Source organism: Ranitomeya imitator, chromosome 7, assembly GCF_032444005.1.
Source record: "Ranitomeya imitator isolate aRanImi1 chromosome 7, aRanImi1.pri, whole genome shotgun sequence".
Lineage (NCBI taxonomy): Eukaryota > Metazoa > Chordata > Amphibia > Anura > Dendrobatidae > Ranitomeya > Ranitomeya imitator.
The window spans coordinates 18058817-18084498 of record NC_091288.1 but is presented as its reverse complement, the minus strand read 5'-3'; the positions used below and the strand labels follow the sequence as shown (position 1 = coordinate 18084498).

Sequence of the window (25682 nt, the reverse complement as noted above, 5' to 3'; positions counted from 1 at the left end):
ACTGTAGCTCACATTGCAATGAGTGAAGTGTGCAGAAATTCTGTAAAATCCGTAGTATAATTTGATAGGTTGCTTGTTTCATATGGTCAGTTTTTGGTACAACAAGTCTCGGCAGCGTTCACATGAGATTTCTTAAAATGTGCAAAATTTAGTTTGTAATACACACCTGAGTTTCCTAAGCAGAAACTGCAGACCTGATGTTGCATGCATCTCTGCTCCAATGTGCTCTCATCCTCATAGTAAAGCGGACCAGAGCAACGCATGCAGTAACTTTATATTCTACCATACCAGAGCCATATGTGTGCTGTATGCATCCCATTGGGGGCTCACATCTAGATACCCACATAAACACGGTGAGAACATGCAGACTCCTTGCAGATGTCATTGGAACCCAGGGCCCCAGTGCTGCAAAGCAACAGTGCTAACCACTGAGCCAACGCACAGACATCCATTGTTACAGCTGATAGAGCTTATTTATAATGGAGATATTCAGCTGATAAAATATAGGCTCGTCCCTCACCTATGCAGGTTTAAGATATTTGTACATATTAATCCCAATGCATCAAAGCTGTCACACCAGACATAAAAAGCATTGAAAAGTCACAGAATTTTAGAGCAACTTGATTCTGACTCCAGCACATCTCATCAACCCTGATGTGAACAACGCTGATCTTGATGACTTTGGGACTGTTGCAGATTTGATGTGGATTTCCCGTAAAATGCACACCGCAATACAGCAGACATTAATGAAACATTTTCTGCAGATGTAGAAATGTGCTGCGGCCTCAACCCTTTTGTAATGCAAATGGTGAAAGCTGCTGCAAAACTACTAGGAAATCCAAATGTAACATGCTGATTACTCTAACATTTGCACCAAAACTGCTGCAAGTGACCATATCCTTATATATTACAGAGGTGTGTTTTTTTTTTTATTACTACTTCCTTTTTCTGATTGGGGGGCATGGACTGCGGTCACTGTTGTAGACTGTGCTCTTCCCCCCCCCCCCCTTCAAAACATCATGAGTGATGTCTGTTTTGGGGGCTGAGCTGGCTAGTGCTTGCTCTACTGAGCTTCCATCTGTTGTCATTTCCAACGGATGCACAGTGACGGTGCGCTCGCTAGCCGGACCTCCACACAAGGAGCCAGCAAAAGAGCGCACTTTTGGTGGTCATTGTCAGGCTATGTGCACACGTTGCAGATTTTGCTGCGGATTTGACGCTGCGGACCTGCAGCAGTTTTCTATGCATTGTACAGTACCATGTTAAAGTATGGAAAACAAAATTCTTTGTGCGGATTCCGCAGCGGTTTACATCTGCTCCTCAATAGGAATCCGCAGGTTGATTCTGCACAAAAACCGCTGCAAATCCGCAGTGCGGTTTACCTGTGGATTTTGCAAAAACCGTGCGGAAAAATCTGCACACCATTCCGCAACGTGTGCACATAGCCTTAGACGAATAGCAAAAGCAGAGACCAGCTCTGTCCCTACAAGTGATTTTTCAAGGAGGATACAGGCTGTGGTCACTGTTGCAGCCTCTGCCCACTGGTGATGACTTTTTCGATGGTCCCCGGCATGCAGTGGGATTCTCCGAAGTGTCATCTAAGATGATGTAATAATAAAGAAGAGTGAGGGGAATGATGGGGACTGTACTTTAAAAAGTGTATTAGAAAAGTTCTGATCATAAGTAGGCATTTAGGATTAAAATACATTTTAGTTCCGGACCCCACCTTTATGGTATGTGCACATGTTGCAGATTTAACTGTGCAGATTCTGCACTTCTTGGCAGAAAACGCAGGTCAAAATCTGCACCTTTTTTTGGTATATGCACACATTGCAGATTTCTTCCCCCCTCTTTTTTTTTTTAAATATATTAACCCCTGCAGAGTTCTATTATGGAATGGGTGCAGAAACGCAGCAAATCTGCAAAAAGAGCTGACATGGTCCTTTTTTGAATCTGCTGCATTTTCCGTGCTGATTTTTCCACACCATTAGCCCAGCGTTTTTTTTGCCATTGATTTACATTGTACTGTAAATCGCTTGCAGATCTGCAGCGTTTCTGCGCTGAAAAAACGGTGCAGATCTGCAGGAAATCCGCAAGCCTTTATTATCCATGAAGTGAGGCTCTCTAGTATGTTCATAATCCTCATTTCCCCAGTGCATCTAAAATTAAAGCAACACTGCAAATAAATGGAGACATTATGCTAAACCTTTGTGTCCGGCCTCGAGGCAGAGCACGACGTTCTACCATGGGTCCTGCCATTTTGGTCTTCCTATAAAAACACTTTCCAAAACAGCCTTGAGGTGAGCCTGGAGCAGATTTGTATACAGCTCTTGCGTTAAAGGGAAAGGGTATTAATTTGCCTTCCGTGGGTATGTGCTCCTGGCACTCGTGGGAATATTTTATGCAAGTAACCCTTTATTACCGGGAACATCTCATGAAGTGTGGTCCTGGGGTTGGCGCATACACTCACTGGCTCCAGCACCTGCTAATAATTTACGATTAGCACAGTGAGCATGCCATCCATGTCATAGATTAACACACGTCTGTCCATAAATCGGCTTCAGCAGTTTCCTTATCTAGAGGAGATACTGCACTTTACAGCCCCGGCTATGGAATAAATGTCATTACCAGTGTACGGTGGCTAACACCGCTGACAATGGGAGCTGTGTGGAGAGGGGTCCTCCTTCTCTTCATCCCCTCACTATGTTATGGCATCTCCAAGCCCACAGAGAAGGACTTCATGGTCATCGCTGGACCCTTATGGAGTCATGGGTGCAATAGTGAGGCTCTTAATAATATAAGAGATCAGATCCAGACTCTACAGCAGTACAGTGTCACCCATTACAAGGTGCCGCTGGACATGGAGGACGGGCAGCTGCAGTGTTACAAGACTCTTCTCCGGGAACTGAATGGCGCCAACATTAGACCAATTGTGATCTTACATGATGGCAACATCAGTCGTCTTTCTGCAGGTGGCTCCAGCCCTGATGAAGCCTATGCAGAATATGCGGAATTTGCATTTCGTTCATTCGGAGATTTGGTCGGCACCTGGATAACATTTGATGTCCGCACAGTTGTAAAAGACTTGCAATACCTAAAGATTCTGCTGAACGCCCATGAGAGGGTGTACAATATCTATCACCAGAAGTATTCTGCCGGCGGTAAGTGTTATGATGAATGGAATAACTGCGGCCGGTCATGTTGTGTCACCAACCTTCTACCATGTCTGTAAGGAGCTTGTGCACCGAGCGCACTCATGGGGGGCAGATAAGGGTCTCCCCAAACTGTTCCCACAAAGCTGAAGCTACAATTGTCCACAATGCCTTGTGCTGAAGAATTAAGATTTCCCTTCACTCAAACTCAGGGACAGATGCCACCCCCTGATAAGCCCATAGCATTATCCTCCACCATCTGTACAGGGGGCACAATGCACTCAGGGGGTAACGTCCTCCTGGAATCACCAAACCCAGACTCCTCCATCAGATAGAGAAGTGCGATCCATCACTGCACAGAACACGTCTCCTCCAGAGTCCAGTGGTGGCGGCTTTACACCGCTCCATGCAACGCTCTGCATTGTGCTTGGTGATGTACGGCTGCATGCAGCTGCACGGACTTGAAGCTCCCGGAGGGGGCGCAGTTTTTGTAGTGATGTTAAAGGGACACTGTCACCTGAATTTGGAGGGAACAATCTTCAGCCATGGAGGCGGGGTTTTTGGGTGTTTGATTCACCCGTTCCTTACCCGCTGGCTGCAATATTGGATTGAAGTTCATTCTCTGTCCTCCATAGTACACGCCTGTGCAAGGCAAGATTGTCTTGTGCAGGCATGTACTACGGAGGACAGAGAATGAACTTCAATCCAATATTGCAGCCAGCGGGTAAGGAAAGGGTGAATCAAACACCCAAAAACCCCGCCTCCATGGCTGAAGATTGTTCCCTCCAAATTCAGGTGACAGTGTCCCTTTAATACCACAGGAAGTCTGGACTCTGAAGTTATGGGGTCAGTAGAGCGGTGGTGACTTTCCTGCTTTCTGCTCCTTAGCCCTCGGCCACCCGGTAAGGTTACGGGGTCTCAATTTTGTGGCTGAGTTGCTGTGGTTCCTTCCACTTCTCAATAATATCACAGGTGATGGGGGGGATTTAGTAGGAAGAAATGCCATGGATGGACTTGTTGCCCCGGTGGCTCCTCTAACAAGGCCACGCAGGTATCAGTGAGCTCTGCACCACTCTCACATGTTAGTAAAGGCTGACGGCACGGCGGGGGCCGGATGTTATACACCGGGGGCGACGTTTTTGGAGGTTATACATCGGGGATAATGAAACTAAAGGAGTTATTTCAATATAACACTTGCGGCCCCATACTTTTCTCCTCAGTTTATAAGGGACGTGTATCTGCGAGACATCAGGGGCCATAACAAGGGACCACAACTTACATAAAGGGACTTTAGCATTTGGCTAGTATGGGTTAAGGCTACTTTCACACTAGCGTCGGACTCGGCCCGACGCACTGCGTCGGGCCGAGGTTTCGAAGCTAGCAGTGAATGCGCCGCACAAAGGAGGCAGCGGATGCATTTTTCCTGCACATCCGCTGCCCCATTGTAAGGTGCGAGGAGGTGAGGGCGGAGTTCCGTCTGCACATGCGCGGTCAGAAAAAGCGGTCCGTCGGCAGTTACATGTAACGTTTTTTGCTCCCGGCGGTCCGCCACAACATGGCGCAACCGTCGCACGACGGTTGCGACGTGTGTCAATGCGTCGCTAATGTTAATCTATGGGGCAAAAACGCATCCTGCAAACAACTTTGCAGGATGCGTTTTTTTCCCATAAACGACGCATTGCGACGTATTGCAAAAGACGCTAGTGTGAAAGTAGCCTAACTCAGTACTCTCATCAAACACATTTGCAGCTGTCACCTATGATTATAAACTACTAATAATAATAATAATAATGACACCGCCGGTCTTCATGCATTTGTGTTGTCAGGTGGACGGATAGCCATTGCTTTACCCTCGCCGCTCCTGGACACCTGTCTATCACTTCGAGGGAACTTCCTGGTAAATATCATACTAACATTTACAACACCACATTTTAGGCATTTGAGTGTTCTGCCTCTAAGAACGCCACCAAAATTGCCCCTTTTGGCCACAATTTTTGTAAACCTCATCCCTTTTGCGGTCTGGTTTGGCAGATTGTCCAGTCAACTGTGAAATACATTTCTAGCTTTCATGAAGAAGCCAAAGTCCTTAATGCAAAATCTGTAAACGAGCCCCATCTACCAAGTGCCATCAATACTGATATCGCCATATGTGGTAGAGAGGACTACAGGCCCTCCGGTACCCGGGCCCTCTGAGCCACCTATGGCTGCCTATAGATGTTCACACTGTCACTGTTATTCCATACAAATTACATTCTACTTTTTTTTTTCCAGAAATCTATTGATTTCCTTGCCCTGAATTTACGACATGATTGTAAGAATTCCCAGGAAATGCCGAACTGGACAACAGATAAGGTCAGAGGAGAAGCGAAGGTACTAGGCCTCATTTATTAAAACTGGCCCTGTTGCCTATAGCAACCAATCAGAACTCTGCTTTCACTTCTTCAACAGCATTGTAGAAATGAAAGCTGCACTGTGATTGGTTGCTATGGGCAATGAGACCCCAGTGATATTGTACTTGGTGACCAGGGGTAATTCACATATTTTAATTGTCACACTTCTGCCCCTTTATCAAAGGCAGTCCCTTTAAGAGGCCATTTGCTTTCTCAGATTTACGATCCTTTCTGTTTGCTGATTAAAGTTCACTTCCCCCATGATGATGATAGGAGGACATGTTTACTAAGATTTCTGGTCTCCTGCGATGAATCCATTATTTACAGGCTTGATAGCCGTATGTCGTCCTTCGGCCTCACAGTCCAGAGTTCATGTTATTAATGATAATAAGTGTACGTGCAGAAATACTGACGATCTCTCAGATGAGCTGGTGAATCCCCCTCATGGCCAATTCACACAACCGTATTATCACACCAATTTCTGGTCAGACTGCAATCACAAAATTTCTCGGCAAATTCATTAAAAAACTGCAAATTAATTTGCATAGGTACCGTGGTCCAATGGCCTTGTCATTAGTCCGTGGTTGCAGGACTGGGGCCCTGCCCGCCTTCTCCTGCAGGAATCCCTGACATCTCTTTTGATTAGTAGGCCTGGCAATATTATTATTATTATTATTATTATTTATTTAGCACCATTAATTCCATGGTGCTGTACATGAGACGGGGTTACATCAAAATACAAATATCACTTACAATAGACAAACTAACAATGACAGACTGATGCAGAGGGGCGAGGACCCTGCCCTTGCGGGCTTACATTCTACAAGATGGTGGGGGGTTGCAGTAGCTCCGATGGTGTAGAGGTGGCCGTGTGGTCTTTACAGGCTGTAAGCTTTTTTTGAAGAGATGGGTTTTCAGATTCCATCTGAAGGATCCAAAAGTAGTGGATAACCGGACGTGTTGGGGCAAAGAATTCCAGAGGATGGGTGATATTAGGGAGAAGTCTTGGAGGCGATTGGATGAAGAGCAAGTCAGTTTGGAGGAGAGAAGGAGGTCTTGGGAGGACCAGAGATTACGTGAGGAGAGATATGTGAAGATTTGTTTGGAGATATATGGAGGAGAAAGGTTATGGATGGTTTTGTAGGTCAGTATTAGTAGTTTGAACTGGATAAGGCTACTTTCACACTAGCGGTTTTTTAAATCCGTCACAATGCGTCGTTTTGCAGAAAAAACGCATCCTGCAAAAGTGCTTGCAGGATGCGGTTTTTTCCCCATACACTTCTATTGACGACGCATTTGCGACGGATTTGCACACTTCGCATCCGTCTTGCGACGAATGCGTCGTGCTTTGGCGGACCGTCGGGAGAAAAAAACCCTACATGTAACGTTTTTTTTCTCCCGACAGACCGCTTTTTCCGACCGCGCATGCGCGGCCGGAACTCCGCCCCCACCTCCCCGCACCTTACAATGGGGCAGCAGATACGCCGGAAAAATGCATCCGCTGCCTCCATTGTGCAATGCAGCAAACGCTAGCGTCGGAATCTCTCCCCGACGCATTGCGACGGGGAGATTCCGACGCTAGTGTGAAAGAAGCCTAAGCTGGGAAATTGGGAGCCAGTGAAGGGATTTGTAAAGGGGGGAAGCAGGAGTGTAGCGAGGAGAGAGATTAATTAGTCGGGCAGCAGAGTTAAAGGGACTCTGTCACCTGAATTTGGAGGGAACAATCTTCAGCCATGGAGGCGGGGTTTTCGGGTGTTTGATTCACCCTTTCCTTACCCGCTGGCTGCATGCTGGCTGCAATATTGGATTGAAGTTCATTCTCTGTCCTCCGTAGTACATGGCTGCACAAGGAGTTTGGAGGCTGCTGACTGGCAGGTGTCAATGGGGATATTGAAGTCACCCATGATGATGATGGGAATGTTTGCAGAGAGAAAGTGAAGAAGTCATGTGGACAACTGGTCAATAAAGACAGTGGTCGGGCCTGGAGGTCGGTATACAACAGCCATTTGGAGGTAGTAGGAGAAGTAGATGCGAACAGAGTGGACTTCAAAAGAGGGGAGGATAAGGGAGGGTAGAGGTGGGATTGGGTTAAAGGTGCAGTTGGTAGAATGGAGAAGGTCCACTCCTCTACCATGTCTGTTGCCAGGGTGGGGAATGTGGGTGAAGTGGAGGCTGACGTAACCTAGCGCAGCAGGGGAGGCTGTGTCGGAGGGTGTGAGCCATGTTTTGGTGAGGCCCAGGAAGGAAAAATTATGAGAGTTAAAGAGGTGATGGATCTCATGGAGTTTATTGCAGATCGAGCTGGCATTCCACGTCATGTGTGTCATACCACGATGATGAAGTCATGTCAGGTCAACAAATCAGAAGTGGAATCGGGGATTCTTACAGGTGGGAGAATGTTTTTACGGCTCGCATGCGGCAGGCATGGACTACGGATGAGGCTACTGAACCCATGATCCTGCCAATCAATTTGCTCATCTCTAGGATCCATAGATAAGCGGGGAGGGCTCCAGCTTCAACTAGTTGCCTTACAGCTAGAAACAAGTCTGATCTAAAGTTTTGTGAAAAAGAGCAAAAAAAAATGATCTGTTGGGAAAATATAGATGAATACAGATTAGTCTCATTATGACAAAACATAATGGTCATCCCAAGAGGGTGACAATAAGATTTTGGTTATTCTCCCATGTATTGTTTTGCAGCACTACGAGAAGACTGTGGAGATTCTCATCTTCAGATTTTCATTGGCTGACTGTAATATTGTATCAGAGGAAGATAAATTTGTTCTCACCTTCCATGTATATTCAGGTAAGATGGCGGCCATTGAAGGAATGACTATTGTGTGCACAGCAGAGGTGTCAAACTGCATTCCTCGAGGGCCGCAAACAGGTCATGTTTTCAGGATTTCCTTGTATTGCACAGGTGATAATTTAATCACCTGCACAGAATGATTCCAGCACCTTGTGCGATACAAGGAAATTCTGAAAACATGACCTGTTTGCGGCCCTCGAGGAATGCAGTTTGACACCTCTGGTGTACAGTACAGTACAAGAAGGAAGGAACCTGAAATAACAGAAACAGTTACTCAACTTTTTATATAGTTTTGAATTATGATCACATAAAATGATCTTTTAATCTTCTGTTTCTCTATAGAAATCAGTGCTTCTGTTTCCAGCCTCATGGGATATGACATAAGTTATATATTACCGACATCATCTGCTGGGACAGGAAGGTGAGCCAGTGCCAAGGTGAAATGTGCAAGAAAAAGCGCCTCCTTCTTCTCGTTTGCTCTCATCCTTATCTCTACCTAAGGTGCCACCTTCCGATCTGGCTCTTTATAACAACTCTCTGCTCTGCTTATAGGAGATCTTTTTTTTAATATAGATATTAACCCCCTTTAAGACTGAAAACCAATGTACACACAACGATCCAACCTGGCAAAAAAAAAATGGTGACGTTAGCAGCTATTTAATTGACCCGTGAATCTCACACACTTGGGCACAAAACCTCACCACCAAACCTGGGCGGTCCGGCTATTCTTCACTTGGGTCTATCTTTCCTGGTCACCCACCTTTAGTGTCAGATTTACCAGCTCTGTAGACCCAGCTGACCCCCCATATAGGCATTGGTAACTCCTTACCAATTCTCATGACTACTCAGGATCGTGTAATTTTGGACCATTTTACGCACTTGGCACCCCACCACTGATGAGACACTTGCCAATAAGTCTTTAGTTTGCTCGCTTCAACCCCTATATCATCAGTACTGACTGTGTGCAAATCGCAGAAAAAAAACATAAAAAAATCCTTGAAAAACATAAAAAGCAATAAAAAAGAAGGAATGGTGGAAACCCATCAACTTAGCTAAGATGTATTTGCACTGACCTATAGAATCCACTTATCCCACCTATCCTTTTATCATGGCCTCATCTTATGGTTTCGTATTGAACCTACCAAGAACATTGAACCCACAAAGTTACATCAAATCTCAATATTAAACAACAATATAAGCCATTGCATTCAATCTCATCCTGTTACCTTGATTTTCATGGCAGGGGTCAGATCTCCTCCGTTGTAATGCTTCTGAAAATGGGACATGTTTCTGGAGAGTCTCATGCATGAACGATCTAACTGTAGACCATCCAAGAAAAAGGCAGAATTGTAGAAAATGTTCTAAGGTTTATATACCATATAAACTATATATAAGATCTTGGCGTTAATTCACATAATTTATTCTATAACACAGATCTGAAACTGTAGCAGACAAGTCTTCATCATCCCGTTCAGTATTCACCACAGTATGGAATAAATTTGCCGCCCAGACTCCAGCAGAGAGAGACGCCTTCCTACACGATACATTCCCTGAAGGTTTCCTCATGGGCTCTTCATCTTCAGCCTTCAAAGTAGAAGGGGGCTGGACCGCAGGGGATAAAGGACAATCCATATGGGATGTTTTTGGACAAAATGGCCAAGCTGATAACAATGCCACCGCCAATGTGGCCTGTGATAGCTACAATAAGATTGACTATGACCTGTATCTTCTGAAGGGTCTACAGTCTAAGGTCTATCACTTCTCCATCTCCTGGTCCAGAATATTCCCAACGGGACTGAAATCCAAAGTCAATTCCGCCGGCGTGAAATATTACAACAAATTAATCGACAGGTTAATCAAAGAAAATATTATACCGATAGTAACTTTATATCACTGGGATCTACCCCAAGCTCTGCAGGAGTCCGGAGGCTGGCAGGATGACTCCACCATCGAGGCATTTATGGAATATGCAGATTTCTGCTTCAAGAATTTTGGAGATAGAGTTCAACATTGGATAACGTTCCATGAACCTTGGGTCGTTAGTTACGCTGGTTACGGCACCGGAGAACATGCACCTGGGATCAGAGATCCAGGAAATGCCTCCTTCAAGGTACAAACAGAAACTATAAATTATTTCAATAATTTGCATAAAAATGAAATTCTTTAAAGAAAATATATTTTCTAATCTATGTGGTGCTTAATTTTTTTTTTCTGTTAAAGTTTTTTCATCAAAGTAAGTATATGGTAAAAAAAACCTTTCCTGTTCTGTAGAGATCAATTTTCAGAAGTCTCATTATCATCACGAGCAGAGTGGGGAAAAAATCAAGGTGCAGTGAAAAAAATGCAATTCCAATATTTTTTGGATTTTGTTTTTACAACACTCATTGTACACTAAAAACTAACCTGATTCTTTAGATCAGTATGATTACGGCAATGAGAAAAATTTAGACATTTGTAAAAAAGATATATACATATATATATATAATTTTATACAGCCATTTTCTTAGACCAGTAACCAGGCAAGATGGCTGGCACAGTAATAATGTAATAATGTACGGGAAGTAATAAATAAATAAAAAAAAAAGCTATAATCAAAATATTGAATAGGTATCAGTGCTTGACGTTAATAATATAATACAATATGTAATATATAATATACAATAGGAGCTTCTGCTCATTGTGTGGGAATAGGAATCCAGTGGGCGGTTTCACTCCATTATTTATAGCCTTTTTTTATAAGTGCTTATATACAAAGTTGGCTGTCGGTCACTGAATAGCACCGCCCACTGGACTCCTATGCATTTACAGCATGAGAGGTAAACTTTAAGATACACTAAAAGACAAAAGGGACATTGTTTCCAAACTAAAGAAACCAGACCTTATTGTTATTATGGACAATCACTTCATGTAACTGGAAAATAATGTGCCCTATAAAACATTAGTTATATACAACCAGTAAAGTCACAATGGAAATATTTATATTTGGCTAATGTACGGCGTCTCGCTATCTCTTCAGGTTACTATGATCGTGCAGAATAATATACGAAAACTGCAGATTCACAATAATAATTAGATCCTTGCAGACTGTTCTCACACCATGGAGGTTATGAGAATAGATAGGTATTTCTCTAACACAGTCTTCTATGTTATATCTTATAGGTGTCACATAACATTGTGAAAGCTCACGCTAAGGCCTGGCATGTGTACAATGACAAGTACCGGGCGTCGCAGAAAGGTCAGGTGGGAATCTCTCTGAATTCAGACTGGGCAGAACCAAAAAATCCCAATAATCCAGATGACGTGAGCGCTGCTGAGCGATATCTCCAGTTCATGATCGGGTGGTTTGCCCATCCAATTCTTATCAATGGGGACTACCCAGAAGTCCTTAAGACTCAAGTTCTTGACATAAATAACCAGTGTCCCTCCACAGTGGCAGCACTGCCCACATTTACTGAGGAGGAGAAGGCCTACATCAAAGGCACTGCAGACTTCCTTGGCATCTCCCACTATACTTCCCGGTTGGTCAATGTCTCCAAAAGCCAAAGTTGTGATGCTAATTATGAAAATATTGGAGGATTTGCTTCACACGTGGATCCATCATGGCCGACCACCGAATCTCCATGGCTCTATGTGGTGCCATGGGGTCTCAGAAGGCTTCTGAACTTCGTCAAAGAAGAATATAGAAAGGGAGGACTACCCATATACATAACTGGAAATGGTATGCCAACGCCATACACCGGAGAGGTGTTCAATGACACAGCTCGGGTTGAGTACCTGACGGCTTACATCAATGAAGCCCTGAAAGGTAAGTCTACTCACATCCATAGCTGAGCGGTCACTGACAATAGATCTTATATCTCAGAGACTTTAGAACATAACTAGCTCACTGTAAATTTGATTTATGTCGTATTTTTCTAGGGTGGTTGGCTATTTTGACCCTGTAAACCCTTATTTCTTTACAGCTGTCATAAATGATACTGTGACTCTAAGCGCCTATATAGTCCGTTCCCTCCTGGACGGCTTCGAGGGACCAGAAGGGTACAGTCAAAGATTTGGTTTACATCACGTCGAATTCGAAAATGCAAACAGACAAAGGACCCCCAAACAATCCGCCTACCTCATTTCCAGCATTGTAGAAAATAATGGTTTCCCAAGGATGAAGATGGTTAAAGAGGTTCCTCGTGCAAGATCGATACATGCAAAAAAATTACCAGCTCTACCAGCTTCAGAAGTTCCCTCTAATGCTAAAGTTGTTTGGGATAAGTTCTCGGGACAATCTGCTTTCGAAAGGGACATGTATCATTATTCTATAGTCCCAAGTGATTTTAACTGGGGAGCCTCAACCTCAGCATATCAGATTGAGGGAGGGTGGAACGAGGATGGAAAAGGATCAAGTATATGGGACACATTTTCACATATTCCAGGAAATATTTATGAAAATAGCAATGGGGACATGGCCTGTGATAGTTACCATCAGCTGGATGCAGACTTGTACATGCTGAGAGGTCTAGGGGTAAATAGTTACCGTTTTTCAATCTCGTGGTCTCGAATCTTCCCAACTGGACAGGGCACAGTCAATAATCAGGGAGTTGAGTATTATAATAGGCTTATTGATGGCCTACTGGCAAGCAACATCTCACCCATGGTGACCCTTTACCACTTTGATCTTCCTCAGGCTCTCCAAGACTTGGGTGGTTGGGAAGATGATAGAGTGCTAGATGCTTTTCACAGCTACGCGGACTTTTGTTTTAGAACTTTCGGAGATAGAGTCAAGTTCTGGATGACTTTTAACCAACCTCACACAATTGCTGTTGCTGGTTATGGCATTGGTCTCTATCCACCTGGGGTGAAAGATGATCCTGGTTATGCTCCACACAGAGTGGCTCACAATCTAATTAAGGTCCATGCCAGAGTCTACCATACCTATGATGAGCAATATCGGAAAAGTCAAGGAGGCGTCATTTCTGTGACCCTCAACACTAATTGGGTGGAACCTAAAGACCACACACAACCAAGGGACATAGAAGCTGCTGATCGCTACCTGCAGTTCACCTTGGGGTGGTTTGCACACCCTATTTTCAAAAATGGTGACTACCCAGAGGTAATGAAATGGCAAGTGGACAACAAGAGTGAGTTACAGGGTCTCCAAAAGTCCAGGCTTCCAGCTTTTACAGATGAGGAGAAGACCTATATCCAAGGATCAGCCGATGTGTTTTCCATAAACATCTACACTACAAAAATAGTTCAACATAAAACTCTAACCCTCGTTCCTCCATCTTTCCAAAATGATATTGACATCCAAGATGAGTTTAACGATAACTGGCCAGAAACTGCTGCTGAAAATCTCAGGGCAGTAGCCTGGGGCTTGAGGAGGTTGCTTAACTGGGTAAAAGAAGAGTACGGAGATGTCCCCATATACATCACTGAAAATGGAATCGCAATGGACAGTATCCCGATTTTGATGACACTGCCCGAATTTTCTATCATAAGACGTATATTGATGAAGCCCTGAAAGGTTAGTCGCATTTTCTTGGAGCTAAATAAACTGATTTAGTTATAGTTTACTAAATTTGGTTATAACGTAATGACTAAGACAATATCAATGGGTATAAAGTTAATGGTTTTTCCAAAACCAGCACGGAGGTAGGAGACATGTTTTTCTAACCATATATATTGTTAAGTAGATTTTCTTTCTAAAATGAGGATGCAACTATAATTAATGACTCCATTCTAACCCCCAAAAGCTCTCAGTGTGGACGGAGTGAATCTGAAGGGTTATTCTATGTACTCACTCATGGACGCCTTTGAGTGGGTTAATGGATACCGAATACGGTTTGGCCTTCACCATGTAGATTTCAATAATCCTATGCGACCAAGAACTGCAAAACGTACCGCGATTTACTACGCCGAGGTCATCAGCAACCATGGTATCCCCATGTACAAGGAAGAAGAATTTCTATACGGAGAATTTCGGGATGATTTCGCTTGGGGCGTTGCCTCCTCAGCTTTTCAGGTTGGAGAAATCTTCATTTTACCCAAGTTTTACAGTCAGATGTGAAATATGATGGAAAACCCCAATATAAAGCTGCATCTACCTAAAAATAATTGCCATATATTTACTTTTCAAATCCCCCTAAAAGACCCCAATTAGATTAATGTTGTCTAAACTGCTGATTTTGGTCAGGCAGGACCACCTTCAAATGTGTATTGAGATCTCCTGACTCTTTCCCAACACATGGGAGAAGGATTGAAAATGTTTAATTACAGCACCCGATATTTAGGTAGGCGCTTACTCTCCTGAATGAAAACATATGCATGCTCAGCTGAGTGTGCACGTGTATCAGGGAGTCAGCAGAGATACCTACCTACATCATATGGGCCCCTTAATTTCTCAACCAGTTGTTTCATGGTCCCCCCTCTGGAACTGACATGGGACCATCACAGCTGATCAATGATGTCCTCTCCATAGTGACGCCAACACTTTGGCAAGTGATTGGCTACCATAGTCACTTATTGATTCTAGTAAAGAAAGATAGGTGTTGTTCCAGAATACAACCCAGGTAGTGGTTGGATACTTCTTCTTCTTCTTGTAAAATAAATGTCCCAACCATCCGGGTTGAAAGATAGATTTTTCAATCTCTGGAGGTTCTTCTTTGCTCTTAAACACTCTCTACGAGTGCAGTTGTCACCTTTCACACCAATTCCCACAAACTAAAAAAAAAAATAGATATATTGTACATATCCACCATTTTGTAGGACTTTCAGCAAGAATATTATAATACAGAAAAAAAAACAATAAACCCCCATTATTTTTCCTTTCCTTCTAGATCGAAGGGGCTTGGAGGGCTGATGGGAAAGGGCTCAGCATCTGGGATCAGTTTTCTCACACATCATCTAAAATCGAAGATGATAGTAATGGAGACGTGGCGTGCAACAGCTACTACCGGGTTGACGAAGACATAGAACTTATCAAGGGTCTTGGGGTCTCATATTATCGATTCTCAATCTCATGGCCGAGAATTCTCCCAGATGGGACTAAAGACCACGTCAACGAAGCCGGCCTCAGTCACTATTCTCGCCTGATAGATGGTTTACTTACTGCCGGCATTACACCACAGGTAATAAATCACCTTTATATAGCACCACCAGTCCGATGAGTTGCAATTTCTCTCTTCTTTTTTTTTTTAGTTATTTCCTTGCTCTCGTCTGTTCAGGTCACTATTTATCACTGGGATCTACCTCAAGCTTTGCAGAACGATGGTGGTTGGGTGAACGAGACAATAGTAGAAAGGTTTAAGGACTACTCTGAAGTTCTCTTCCAAAGATTGGGAGACAAAGTGAAGTTCTGGATCACTCTGAACGAGCCATACATCATTGCCAACCTGGGTTACGGAGAAGGCGCCTTTGCACCAGGTGATTATACGTTGTAGCCATTGGATAAGTTCTGGCGCTGCACTGGGGTCCAACCTTACATACCTCTCCCATACCCTACCCGTCTATAGGAGGTATGGACTGTTTTCATGGACTCCAGGCAGTTATATCTTCGTTGCAGATTGTAATGCTCTGTTTTTTCTTTCCTTAAAGGAGTCAGATCACCCGGGATTGGTGTGTATTTGGCAGGACATAACCTAATTAAAGCCCATGCCGAAGTATGGCACCTGTATAACGATAAATACCGAGCCTCCCAAGAGGGTCTTATCTCCATCACCCTCAACTCTGATTGGGCAGAACCGATCAACCCTTATAAGCAAGAGGACATCGATGCAGCAGGGCGGTACATGATGGTACGGAAAATCTATTTACAGGGTTCTTGTAGAATATTGTTCTAAAGTGGCTATCTCAGTATTTTTGGAGTGGGGCGGTCATAATATTTAATTCATGCTGTTATGATCTACAACATCTCGACTTTGACCACAAAAACCTCAGTGAACAAATGGGATCTCAATGATTTATAGTAGTTACAATCTTGTACATAAGGGGCAGTAGTAGTTATATTCTTGTACATAGGGGCAGTATTATAGTAGTTATATTCTTGTACATAGGGCCAGTATTATAGTAGTTATATTCTTGTACATAGGGCCAGTATTATAGTAGTTATATTCTTGTACATAAGGGCAGTATTATAGTACTTATATTCTTGTACATAGGGGGCAGTATTTTAGTAGTTATATTCTTGTTCATAGGGGGCAGTATTATAGTAGTTATGTTCATGTACATAGGGGCAGTATTATAGTAGTTATATTCTTGTACATAGGGGCAGTATTATAGTAGTTATATTCTTGTACATAGGGGCAGTATTATAGTAGTTATATTCTTGTACATAGGGGCAGTATTATAGTAGTTATATTCTTGTACATAGGGGCAGTATTATAGTAGTTATATTCCTGTACATAGGGGCAGTATTATAGTACTTATATTCTTGTACATAGGGGGCAGTATTATGGTAGTTATATTCTTGTACATAGGGGCAGTATTATAGTAGTTATATTCTTGTACATAGGGTCAGTATTATAGTAGTTATATTCTTGTACATAGGGGCAGTATTATAGTAGTTATATTCTTGTACATAGGAGCAGTATTATAGTAGTTATATTCTTGTACATAGGGGCAGTATTATAGTAGTTATATTCTTGTACATAGGGGCAGTATTATAGTAGTTATATTCTTGTACATAGGAGCAGTATTATAGTAGTTATATTCTTGTACATAGGGGCAGTATTATAGTAGTTATATTCTTGTACATAGGGGCAGTATTATAGTAGTTATATTCTTTTACATAGGGGCAGTATTATAGTAGTTATATTCTTGTACATAGGGGGCAGTATTATGGTAGTTATATTCTTGTACATAGGGGCGGTATTATAGTAGTTATATTCTTGTACATAGGGGCGGTATTATAGTAGTTATATTCTTGTACATAGGGGCGGTATTATAGTAGTTATATTCTTGTACATAGGGGGCAGTATTATAGTAGTTATATTCTTGTACATAGGAGCAGTATTATAGTAGTTATATTCTTGTACATAGGGGCAGTATTATAATAGTTATATTCTTGCACATAGGGGCAGTATTATAGTAGTTATATTCTTGTACATAGGGGCAGTATTGTAGTTATATTCTTTTACATAGGGGCAGTATTATAATAGTTATATTCTTGCACATAGGGGCAGTATTATTGTAGTTATATTCTTGTACATAGGAGCAGTATTATAGTAGTTATATTTTTGTACATAGGGGCATTATTATAATAGTTATATTCTTGTGCATAGTATGATAGTGACATATTGTAACAATCATGTATTAACGACTTTCAGTTTTTCGGTGGCTGGTTTGGATATCCTATATTTAAAACTGGGGACTACCCAGATGTTATGAAGACCAGAATTCGAGAAAGGAGCCTCGCTATAGGACAGTCCCAAAGCCGGTGCGTATGCTGACAATGACAGAACAGCCTGCATCATCCATGTAGTAATGCTTATTTCATCATGTCTTTCGGATGGATGTTTTCAACTTCTGGAAGACTCAGTAAAGCCAATGGCATGTCTACCATGCTTTTTAAAAATAAAAACCTGTCGTCCCATTCATGCTGCCAGGACAATGTAAAGCATGAAACTGAGATACTTTGAGTATTTCAGGGAGATCAAAGCTTCAAAAATCATGGAGCCACGGAGTAAAGAGTCAGAGCACACGTAGAGGAGTTTGTTGGGTTCTTCATATTTGCGTATAAATGCAGTTCTGTCAGTCACGCTGATCCGAGTGTGACGAGGACGGAGGGATAGATCCTGTGGACTTCAGTCCCTGTGCCCAGCTCATTTATAAAGCCATGTTCCGCCTGCATCGTCACGTGTAGTACATGAAGGGACTGTTAGACCGGAGAGGTGTAACAGTCCCTTCACGTCTAGCAATACCAGCATAATCGAAGATGATTTGGAGATGCAAGACTGTGTTAGGCTCTGTTCACATCTCCGTTATGGATCCCATTTATATGCAGATACCATTTACTTACAAAAGGGAAGATTGGGAGCATTGCACGTTTATTTGAAGGTAAATGGAGCTGCATGTGCTGTAAAAATGATCGAGGCCCCTCTGACACAGGTGCGAACATAGCCTTACAGGGGAGGCTATAAAGGAGGAAGTTCCAGTAGTCTTGGCGGGAAATGATCAGGACATATAGAACTATTTTCAACATTTTTGAGTGAAGGAATATCCAAGAAGTATCATTTCTCCTTGCGGAGATTGCCATGCTAAGCATGCCGAGATGAGGAGACAAAGCCGCAATGCTCCTCTGGGAAATATGCTAATTATTAATTAGGAAAATTGTCTCTTCAGAGAGGAAGAGGACTAGAACTCTAGTGCCACCTATTGGAAGGTAGCGATCCTGCAAGTCAATGTCAACCCATTAACGAGCCTTGTCACATGACTTAGGATAATAGCCAAACCAGAATCTCAATTTGCAGACACTGTGTTTCGTGGGAACTGCCCCTCGTCAGTGCAAAGTGGAGATCTGGTTTGGCTGAGTGAGAGCCGTCCGACTGATCTCCAAGAAGTATAATTTCTCCTTGTGGAGATTGACATGCTAAGCATGCCGAGATGAGGAGACTTAAAGCCGCAATGCTCCTCTGGGAAATATGCGAATTATGCAAATTGTCTGATTGAAGGAAAAAAAAACTCAAGTGAGATGCCTGACTACATAACGGTAGGTTTTCCTCTCTTGCTATTGCTACTCATGGTTTCTATGACTTTCATCATCAGGCTCCCAGAATTCACTGAAAGTGAGAAGCAAAGAATAAAAGGGACATACGACTTCTTTGGCCTGAACCACTATACTACCGTGCTGGTTGGGCACGCGATCTTTGGAATAGACTATCAGACTTATGAAGGAGACAGGTAAAGGTGACAGCGAAAATGTAATCCGGTCCTAAAGAAAATCAACAGGAAATTTGATGTATTTTCTGTCCATCATTCCAGGGGGGTTTATTTACTGAGTGACAGAACCTGGCTGACATCTGGTAGTGCTTGGCTGAAAGTGACGCCTTTTGGCTTGAGAAGGTTATTACACTGGATAAAAGAAGAGTTCAACAACCCTGCCATATATATCACAGAAAATGGAATATCCGAGCGCGGGACGAATCTAAATGACGAATGGAGAACGTATTATTATAAGCATTATGTGAATGAGGCGCTGAAAGGTACGAGATTACATACAATGCAAGCAGAATATGTGCAAGTCATTCAGCCAACCCTAATATCTGGAATAGATTAAGAATGCAAAAGCACTTTATATAGAAGGAGACATATTTATAGCAAAGGCACTGACATCTTACAGACCATTAACATACTCTTATACGCCATAATATAAGTATATACTATATACAAGAATATACCAACTATAATACTGCTCCTATGTACAAGAATATAACTACTATAATACTGCCCCATGTACAAGAATATAACTACTATAATACTGCTCCTATGTACAAGAATATAACTACTATAATACTGCTCCTATGTACAAGAATATAACTACTATAATACTGCCCCTATGTACAAGAATATAACTACTATAATACTGCCCCTATGTACAAGAATATACCTACTATAATACTGCCCTCTATGTACAATAATATACCAACTATAATACTGCTCCTATGTACAAGAATATAACTACTATAATACTGCCCCCTATGGACAATAATATACCAACTATAATACTGCTCCTATGTACAAGAATATAACTACCATAATACTGCCCCCTATGTACAATAATATACCAACTATAATACTGCCGCTATGTATAATAATATACCAACTATAATACTGCCGCTATGTACAAGAATATAACTACTATAATACTGCCCCGATGTACAAGAATATAACTACTATAATACTGCTCCTATGTACAAGAATATAACTACTATAATACTGCCCCCTATGTACAAGAATATAACTGCTATAATACTGCCCCTATGTACAAGAATATACCTACTATAATACTGCCCCTATGTACAAGAATATAACTACTATAATACTGCCCCTATGTACAAGAATATAACTACTATAATACTGCCCCTATGTACAAGAATATAACTACTATAATACTGCCCCTATGTACAAGAATATACCTACTATAATACTGCCCTCTATGTACAATAATATACCAACTATAATACTGCTCCTATGTACAAGAATATAACTACTATAATACTGCCCCCTATGGACAATAATATACCAACTATAATACTGCTCCTATGTACAAGAATATAACTACCATAATACTGCCCCCTATGTACAATAATATACCAACTATAATACTGCCGCTATGTATAATAATATACCAACTATAATACTGCCGCTATGTACAAGAATATAACTACTATAATACTGCCCCTATGTACAAGAATATAACTACTATAATACTGCTCCTATGTACAAGAATATACCTACTATAATACTGCTCCTATATACAAGAATATAACTACTATAATACTGCCCCTATGTACAAGAATATAACTACTATAATACTGCCCCATGTACAAGAATATAACTACTATAATACTGCTCCTATGTACAAGAATATAACTACTATAATACTGCCCCTATGTACAAGAATATACCTACTATAATACTGCCTCTATATACAAGAATATAGCTACTATAATACTGCTCTTATGTACAAGAATATAACTACTATAATACTGCCTCTATATACAAGAATATAGCTACTATAATATTGCTCCTATGTACAAGAATATATCCACTATAATACTGCTCCTATGTACAAGAATATATCTACTATAATGCTGCTCTTATGTACAAGAATATACAGTTAGGGCCAGAAATATTTGGACAGTGACACAAGTTTTGTTATTTTAGCTGTTTACAAAAACATGTTCAGAAATACAATTATATATATAATATGTGCTGAAAGTGCACACTCCCAGCTGCAATATGATAGTTTCCACATCCAAATCGGAGAAAGGGTTTAGGAATCATAGCTCTGTAATGCATAGCGTCCTCTTTTTCAAGGGACCAAAAGTAATTGGACAATGGACTCTAAGGGCTGCAATTAACTCTGAAGGCGTCTCCCTCGTTAACCTGTAATCAATGAAGTAGTTAAAAGGTCAGGGGTGGATTCCAGGTGTGTGGTTTTGCATTTGGAAGCTGTTGCTGTGAGCAGACAACATGCGGTCAAAGGAACTCTCAATTGAGGTGAAGCAGAACATCCTGAGGCTGAAAAAAAATAAAAAATCCATCAGAGAGATAGCAGACATGCTTGGAGTAGCAAAATCAACAGTTGGGTACATTCTGAGAAAAAGGAATTGACTGGTGAGCTTGGGAACTCAAAAAGGCCTGGGCGTCCACGGATGACAACAGTGGTGGATGATCGCCGCATACTTAATTTGGTGAAGAAGAACCCGTTCACAACATCAACTGAAGTCCAGAACACTCTCAGTGAAGTAGGTGTATCTGTCTCTAAGTCAACAGTAAAGAGAAGACTCCATGACAGTAAATACAAAGGGTTCACATCTAGATGCAAACCATTCATCAATAACAAAATTAGACAGACCAGAGTTAAATTTGCAGAAAAACACCTCAAGAAGCCAGCTCAGTTCTGGAAAAGTATTCTATGGACAGATGAGACAAAGATCAACCTGTACCAGAATGATGGGAAGAAAAAAGTTTGGAGAAGAAAGGGAACGGCACATGATCCAAGGCACACCACATCCTCTGTAAAACATGGTGGAGGCAACGTGATGGCATGGGCATGATTGGCTTTCAATGGCACTGGGTCACTTGTGTTTATTGATGACATAAGAGCAGACAAGAGTAGCCGGATGAATTCTGAAGTGTACCGGGATATACTTTCAGCCCAGATTCAGCCAAATGCTGCAAAGTTGATTGGACGGCGCTTCATAGTACAGATGGACAATGACCCCAAGCATACAGCCAAAGCTACCCAGGAGTTCATGAGTGCCAAAAAGTGGAACATTCTGCAATGGCCAAGTCAATCTCCAGATCTAAACCCAATTGAGCATGCATTTCACTTGCTCAAATCCAGACTTAAGACGGAAAGACCCACAAACAAGCAAGACCTGAAGGCTGCGGCTGTAAAGGCCTGGCAAAGCATTAAGAAGGAGGAAACCCAGCGTTTGGTGATGTCCATGGGTTCCAGACTTAAGGCAGTGATTGCCTCCAAAGGATTTGGATGTCTTCCTGGAGCAGAACAATATTGTATCATACAATTATTAGGTTCTGTAGAAGGACGTAGATCTGGGTATTTATTATGATGGAATATAGGCTGAACTGGATGGACAAATGTCTTTTTTCGGCCTTACTAACTATGTTACTAACTATGTTACTATGATTTGCAACAAAATATTGAAAATAAAAATATTTTGTTTGGGTTATGTTTATTTGTCCAATTACTTTTGACCTCCTAAAATGTGGAGTGTTTGTAAAGAAATGTGTACAATTCCTACATTTTCTATCAGATATTTTTGTTCAACCCTTCAAATTAAACGTTACAATCTGCACTTGAATTCTGTTGTAGAAGTTTCATTTCAAATCCAATGTGGTGGCATGCAGAGCCCAACTCGCGAAAATTGTGTCACTGTCCAAATATTTCTGGCCCTAACTGTAACTATAATGCTGCTCCTATGTACAAGAATATAACTACTATAATACTGCCCCCTATGTACAAGAATATAACTACTATAATACTGCTCCTATGTACAAGAATATAACTACTATAATACTCCCTATTATTAGATTTCTCTTCTTTTCGGCAGCTGTAAAGTACGATGGTGTTGATCTCCGCGGTTACTCCGCCTGGAGTCTGATGGATAATTTTGAGTGGGCGACAGGTTACACTGAACGGTTCGGATTGTATTACACAAATTTTTCTGACCCCAATCTGCATCGTCTTCCTAAAGCGTCTGTGAAATACTATAGATCGGTGGTTCAGTGTAACGGTTTCCCTGACCCACATAACGGGTCTCATCCTTGCCTTGATCCAGAACCAGAAGGTGAGTGTGTAAACTCCTGTAACATAAGTGAAGAGACCCATAAAAGGTGTAAAAGTGTCAGATGCTGATCCTTTGAGATGATCCCTGGTCACTAATTGACATACTTCTTGATATCAAGGTCCAAGTATCACATGTAACTAGTAGGCCTTGTTCACCAAAAATTCCCTTTTTCCAGTAGGTACAACTATGGGGCCCACAGCGAGTAGTGGCAGCCACACTACAGAACCCTTGGAAGATCCAGAACCGCCATTTGTGAACTTTCTTGGACTAAAGATCTCCACCTCGGATGCGATGATCGCTTTATATGTGGAATTCGCCTTCTTACTTGCCGTCGTGTTCCTTGTTATTTTATTTGCATTTATGAACAGTAAACTCCGGAAAGAAGTAAAGCTTGCAGAGTTATTTTAGTTGTGAGCAAAAAATCATGAAAATATCACCATAAATGTGGAAAAAAAACAATAAAAACTTATCTAATTTTATGTGTGAAGTGTATGGGGATTGCCAGACATAAGCCGTGAGGACATTGAGAAATAATATCATGGATCTACAGTTGGTTACCTGAAATCATGAAACAGTGCCAGCAGAGTACCCCCATAAACCGTGCCAGCGGAGTACCCCCATAAACAGTGCCAGCAGAGTACCCCCATAAACAGTGCCAGCAGAGTACCCCCATAAACAGTGCCAGCAGAGTACCCCTATAAACAGTGCCAGGAGAGTACCCCCATAAACTGTGCCAGCAGAGTACCCCACAAACAGTGCCAGCAGAGTACCCCCATAAACAGTGCCAGCAGAGTACCCCACAAACAGTGCCAGCAGAGTACCCCATAAACAGTGCCAGCAGAGTACCCCCATAAACAGTGCCAGCAGAGTACACCCATAAACAGTGCCAGCAGAGTATCCCATAAACAGTGCCAGCAGAGTACCCCCACACAGTGCCAGCAGAGTACCCCCACAAACAGTGCCAGCAGAGTACCCCCATAAACAGTGCCAGCAGAGTACCCATAAACAGTGCCAGCAGAGTACCCCCACAAACAGTGCCAGCAGAGTACCCCACAAACAGTGCCAGCAGAGTACCCCATAAACAGTGCCAGCAGAGTACCCCATAAATAGTGCCAGCAGAGTACCCCCATAAACAGTGCCAGCAGAGTACACCCACAAACAGTGCCAGCAGAGTACCCCACAAACAGTGCCAGCAGAGTACCCCATAAACAGTGCCAGCAGAGTACCCCCACAAACAGTGCCAGCAGAGTACCCCCATAAACAGTGCCAGCAGAGTACCCATAAATAGTGCCAGCAGAGTACCCCCACAAACAGTGCCAGCAGAGTACCCCACAAACAGTGCCAGCAGAGTACCCCATAAACAGTGCCAGCAGAGTACCCCATAAATAGTGCCAGCAGAGTACCCCCATAAACAGTGCCAGCAGAGTACACCCATAAACAGTGCCAGCAGAGTACCCCCACAAACAGTGCCAGCAGAGTACCCCCATAAACAGTGCCAGCAGAGTACCCCTATAAACAGTGCCAGCAGAGTACCCCACAAACAATGCCAGCAGAGTACCCCATAAACAGTGCCAGCAGAGTACCCCATAAATAGTGCCAGCAGAGTACCCATAAACAGTGCCAGCAGAGTACCCCATAAACAGTGCCAGCAGAGTACCCCATAAATAGTGCCAGCAGAGTACCCCCATAAACAGTGCCAGCAGAGTACACCCATAAACAGTGCCAGCAGAGTACCCCCACAAACAGTGCCAGCAGAGTACCCCCATAAACAGTGCCAGCAGAGTACCCCTATAAACAGTGCCAGGAGAGTACCCCCATAAAATGTGCCAGCAGAGTACCCCACAAACAATGCCAGCAGAGTACCTCCATAAACAGTGCCAGCAGAGTACCCCACAAACAGTGCCAGCAGAGTACCCCATAAACAGTGCCAGCAGAGTACCCCATAAATAGTGCCAGCAGAGTACCCCCATAAACAGTGCCAGCAGAGTACACCCATAAACAGTGCCAGCAGAGTACCCCATAAACAGTGCCAGCAGAGTACCCCCACAAACAGTGCCAGCAGAGTACCCCCATAAACAGTGCCAGCAGAGTACCCATAAACAGTGCCAGCAGAGTACACCCATAAACAGTGCCAGCAGAGTACCCCATAAACAGTGCCAGCAGAGTACCCCCACAAACAGTGCCAGCAGAGTACCCCCACAAACAGTGCCAGCAGAGTACCCCCATAAACAGTGCCAGCAGAGTACCCATAAACAGTGCCAGCAGAGTACCCCCACAAACAGTGCCAGCAGAGTACCCCATAAACA

The 25682-nt window shown here is 42.6% G+C and overlaps 1 protein-coding gene across 1 annotated transcript; it reads left to right on the top strand.

Moving 5' to 3' along the window:
* The first annotated feature begins 2607 nt into the window (after positions 1 to 2607).
* LOC138644462 (lactase/phlorizin hydrolase-like) lies at positions 2608 to 23855 on the top strand. Its single transcript, XM_069732868.1, is given in 18 exon segments — positions 2608 to 3161; positions 4979 to 5049; positions 5424 to 5522; positions 8242 to 8347; positions 8693 to 8771; positions 9785 to 10460; positions 11510 to 12155; positions 12313 to 13797; positions 13800 to 13865; positions 14095 to 14363; positions 15178 to 15468; positions 15565 to 15763; positions 15935 to 16134; positions 17665 to 17774; positions 19103 to 19237; positions 19319 to 19539; positions 23140 to 23376; positions 23555 to 23855. Coding segments are annotated over 18 exon segments (5625 nt in total). The 5' UTR covers positions 2608 to 2656; the 3' UTR covers positions 23785 to 23855.
* The last annotated feature ends 1827 nt before the right edge of the window (positions 23856 to 25682 follow it).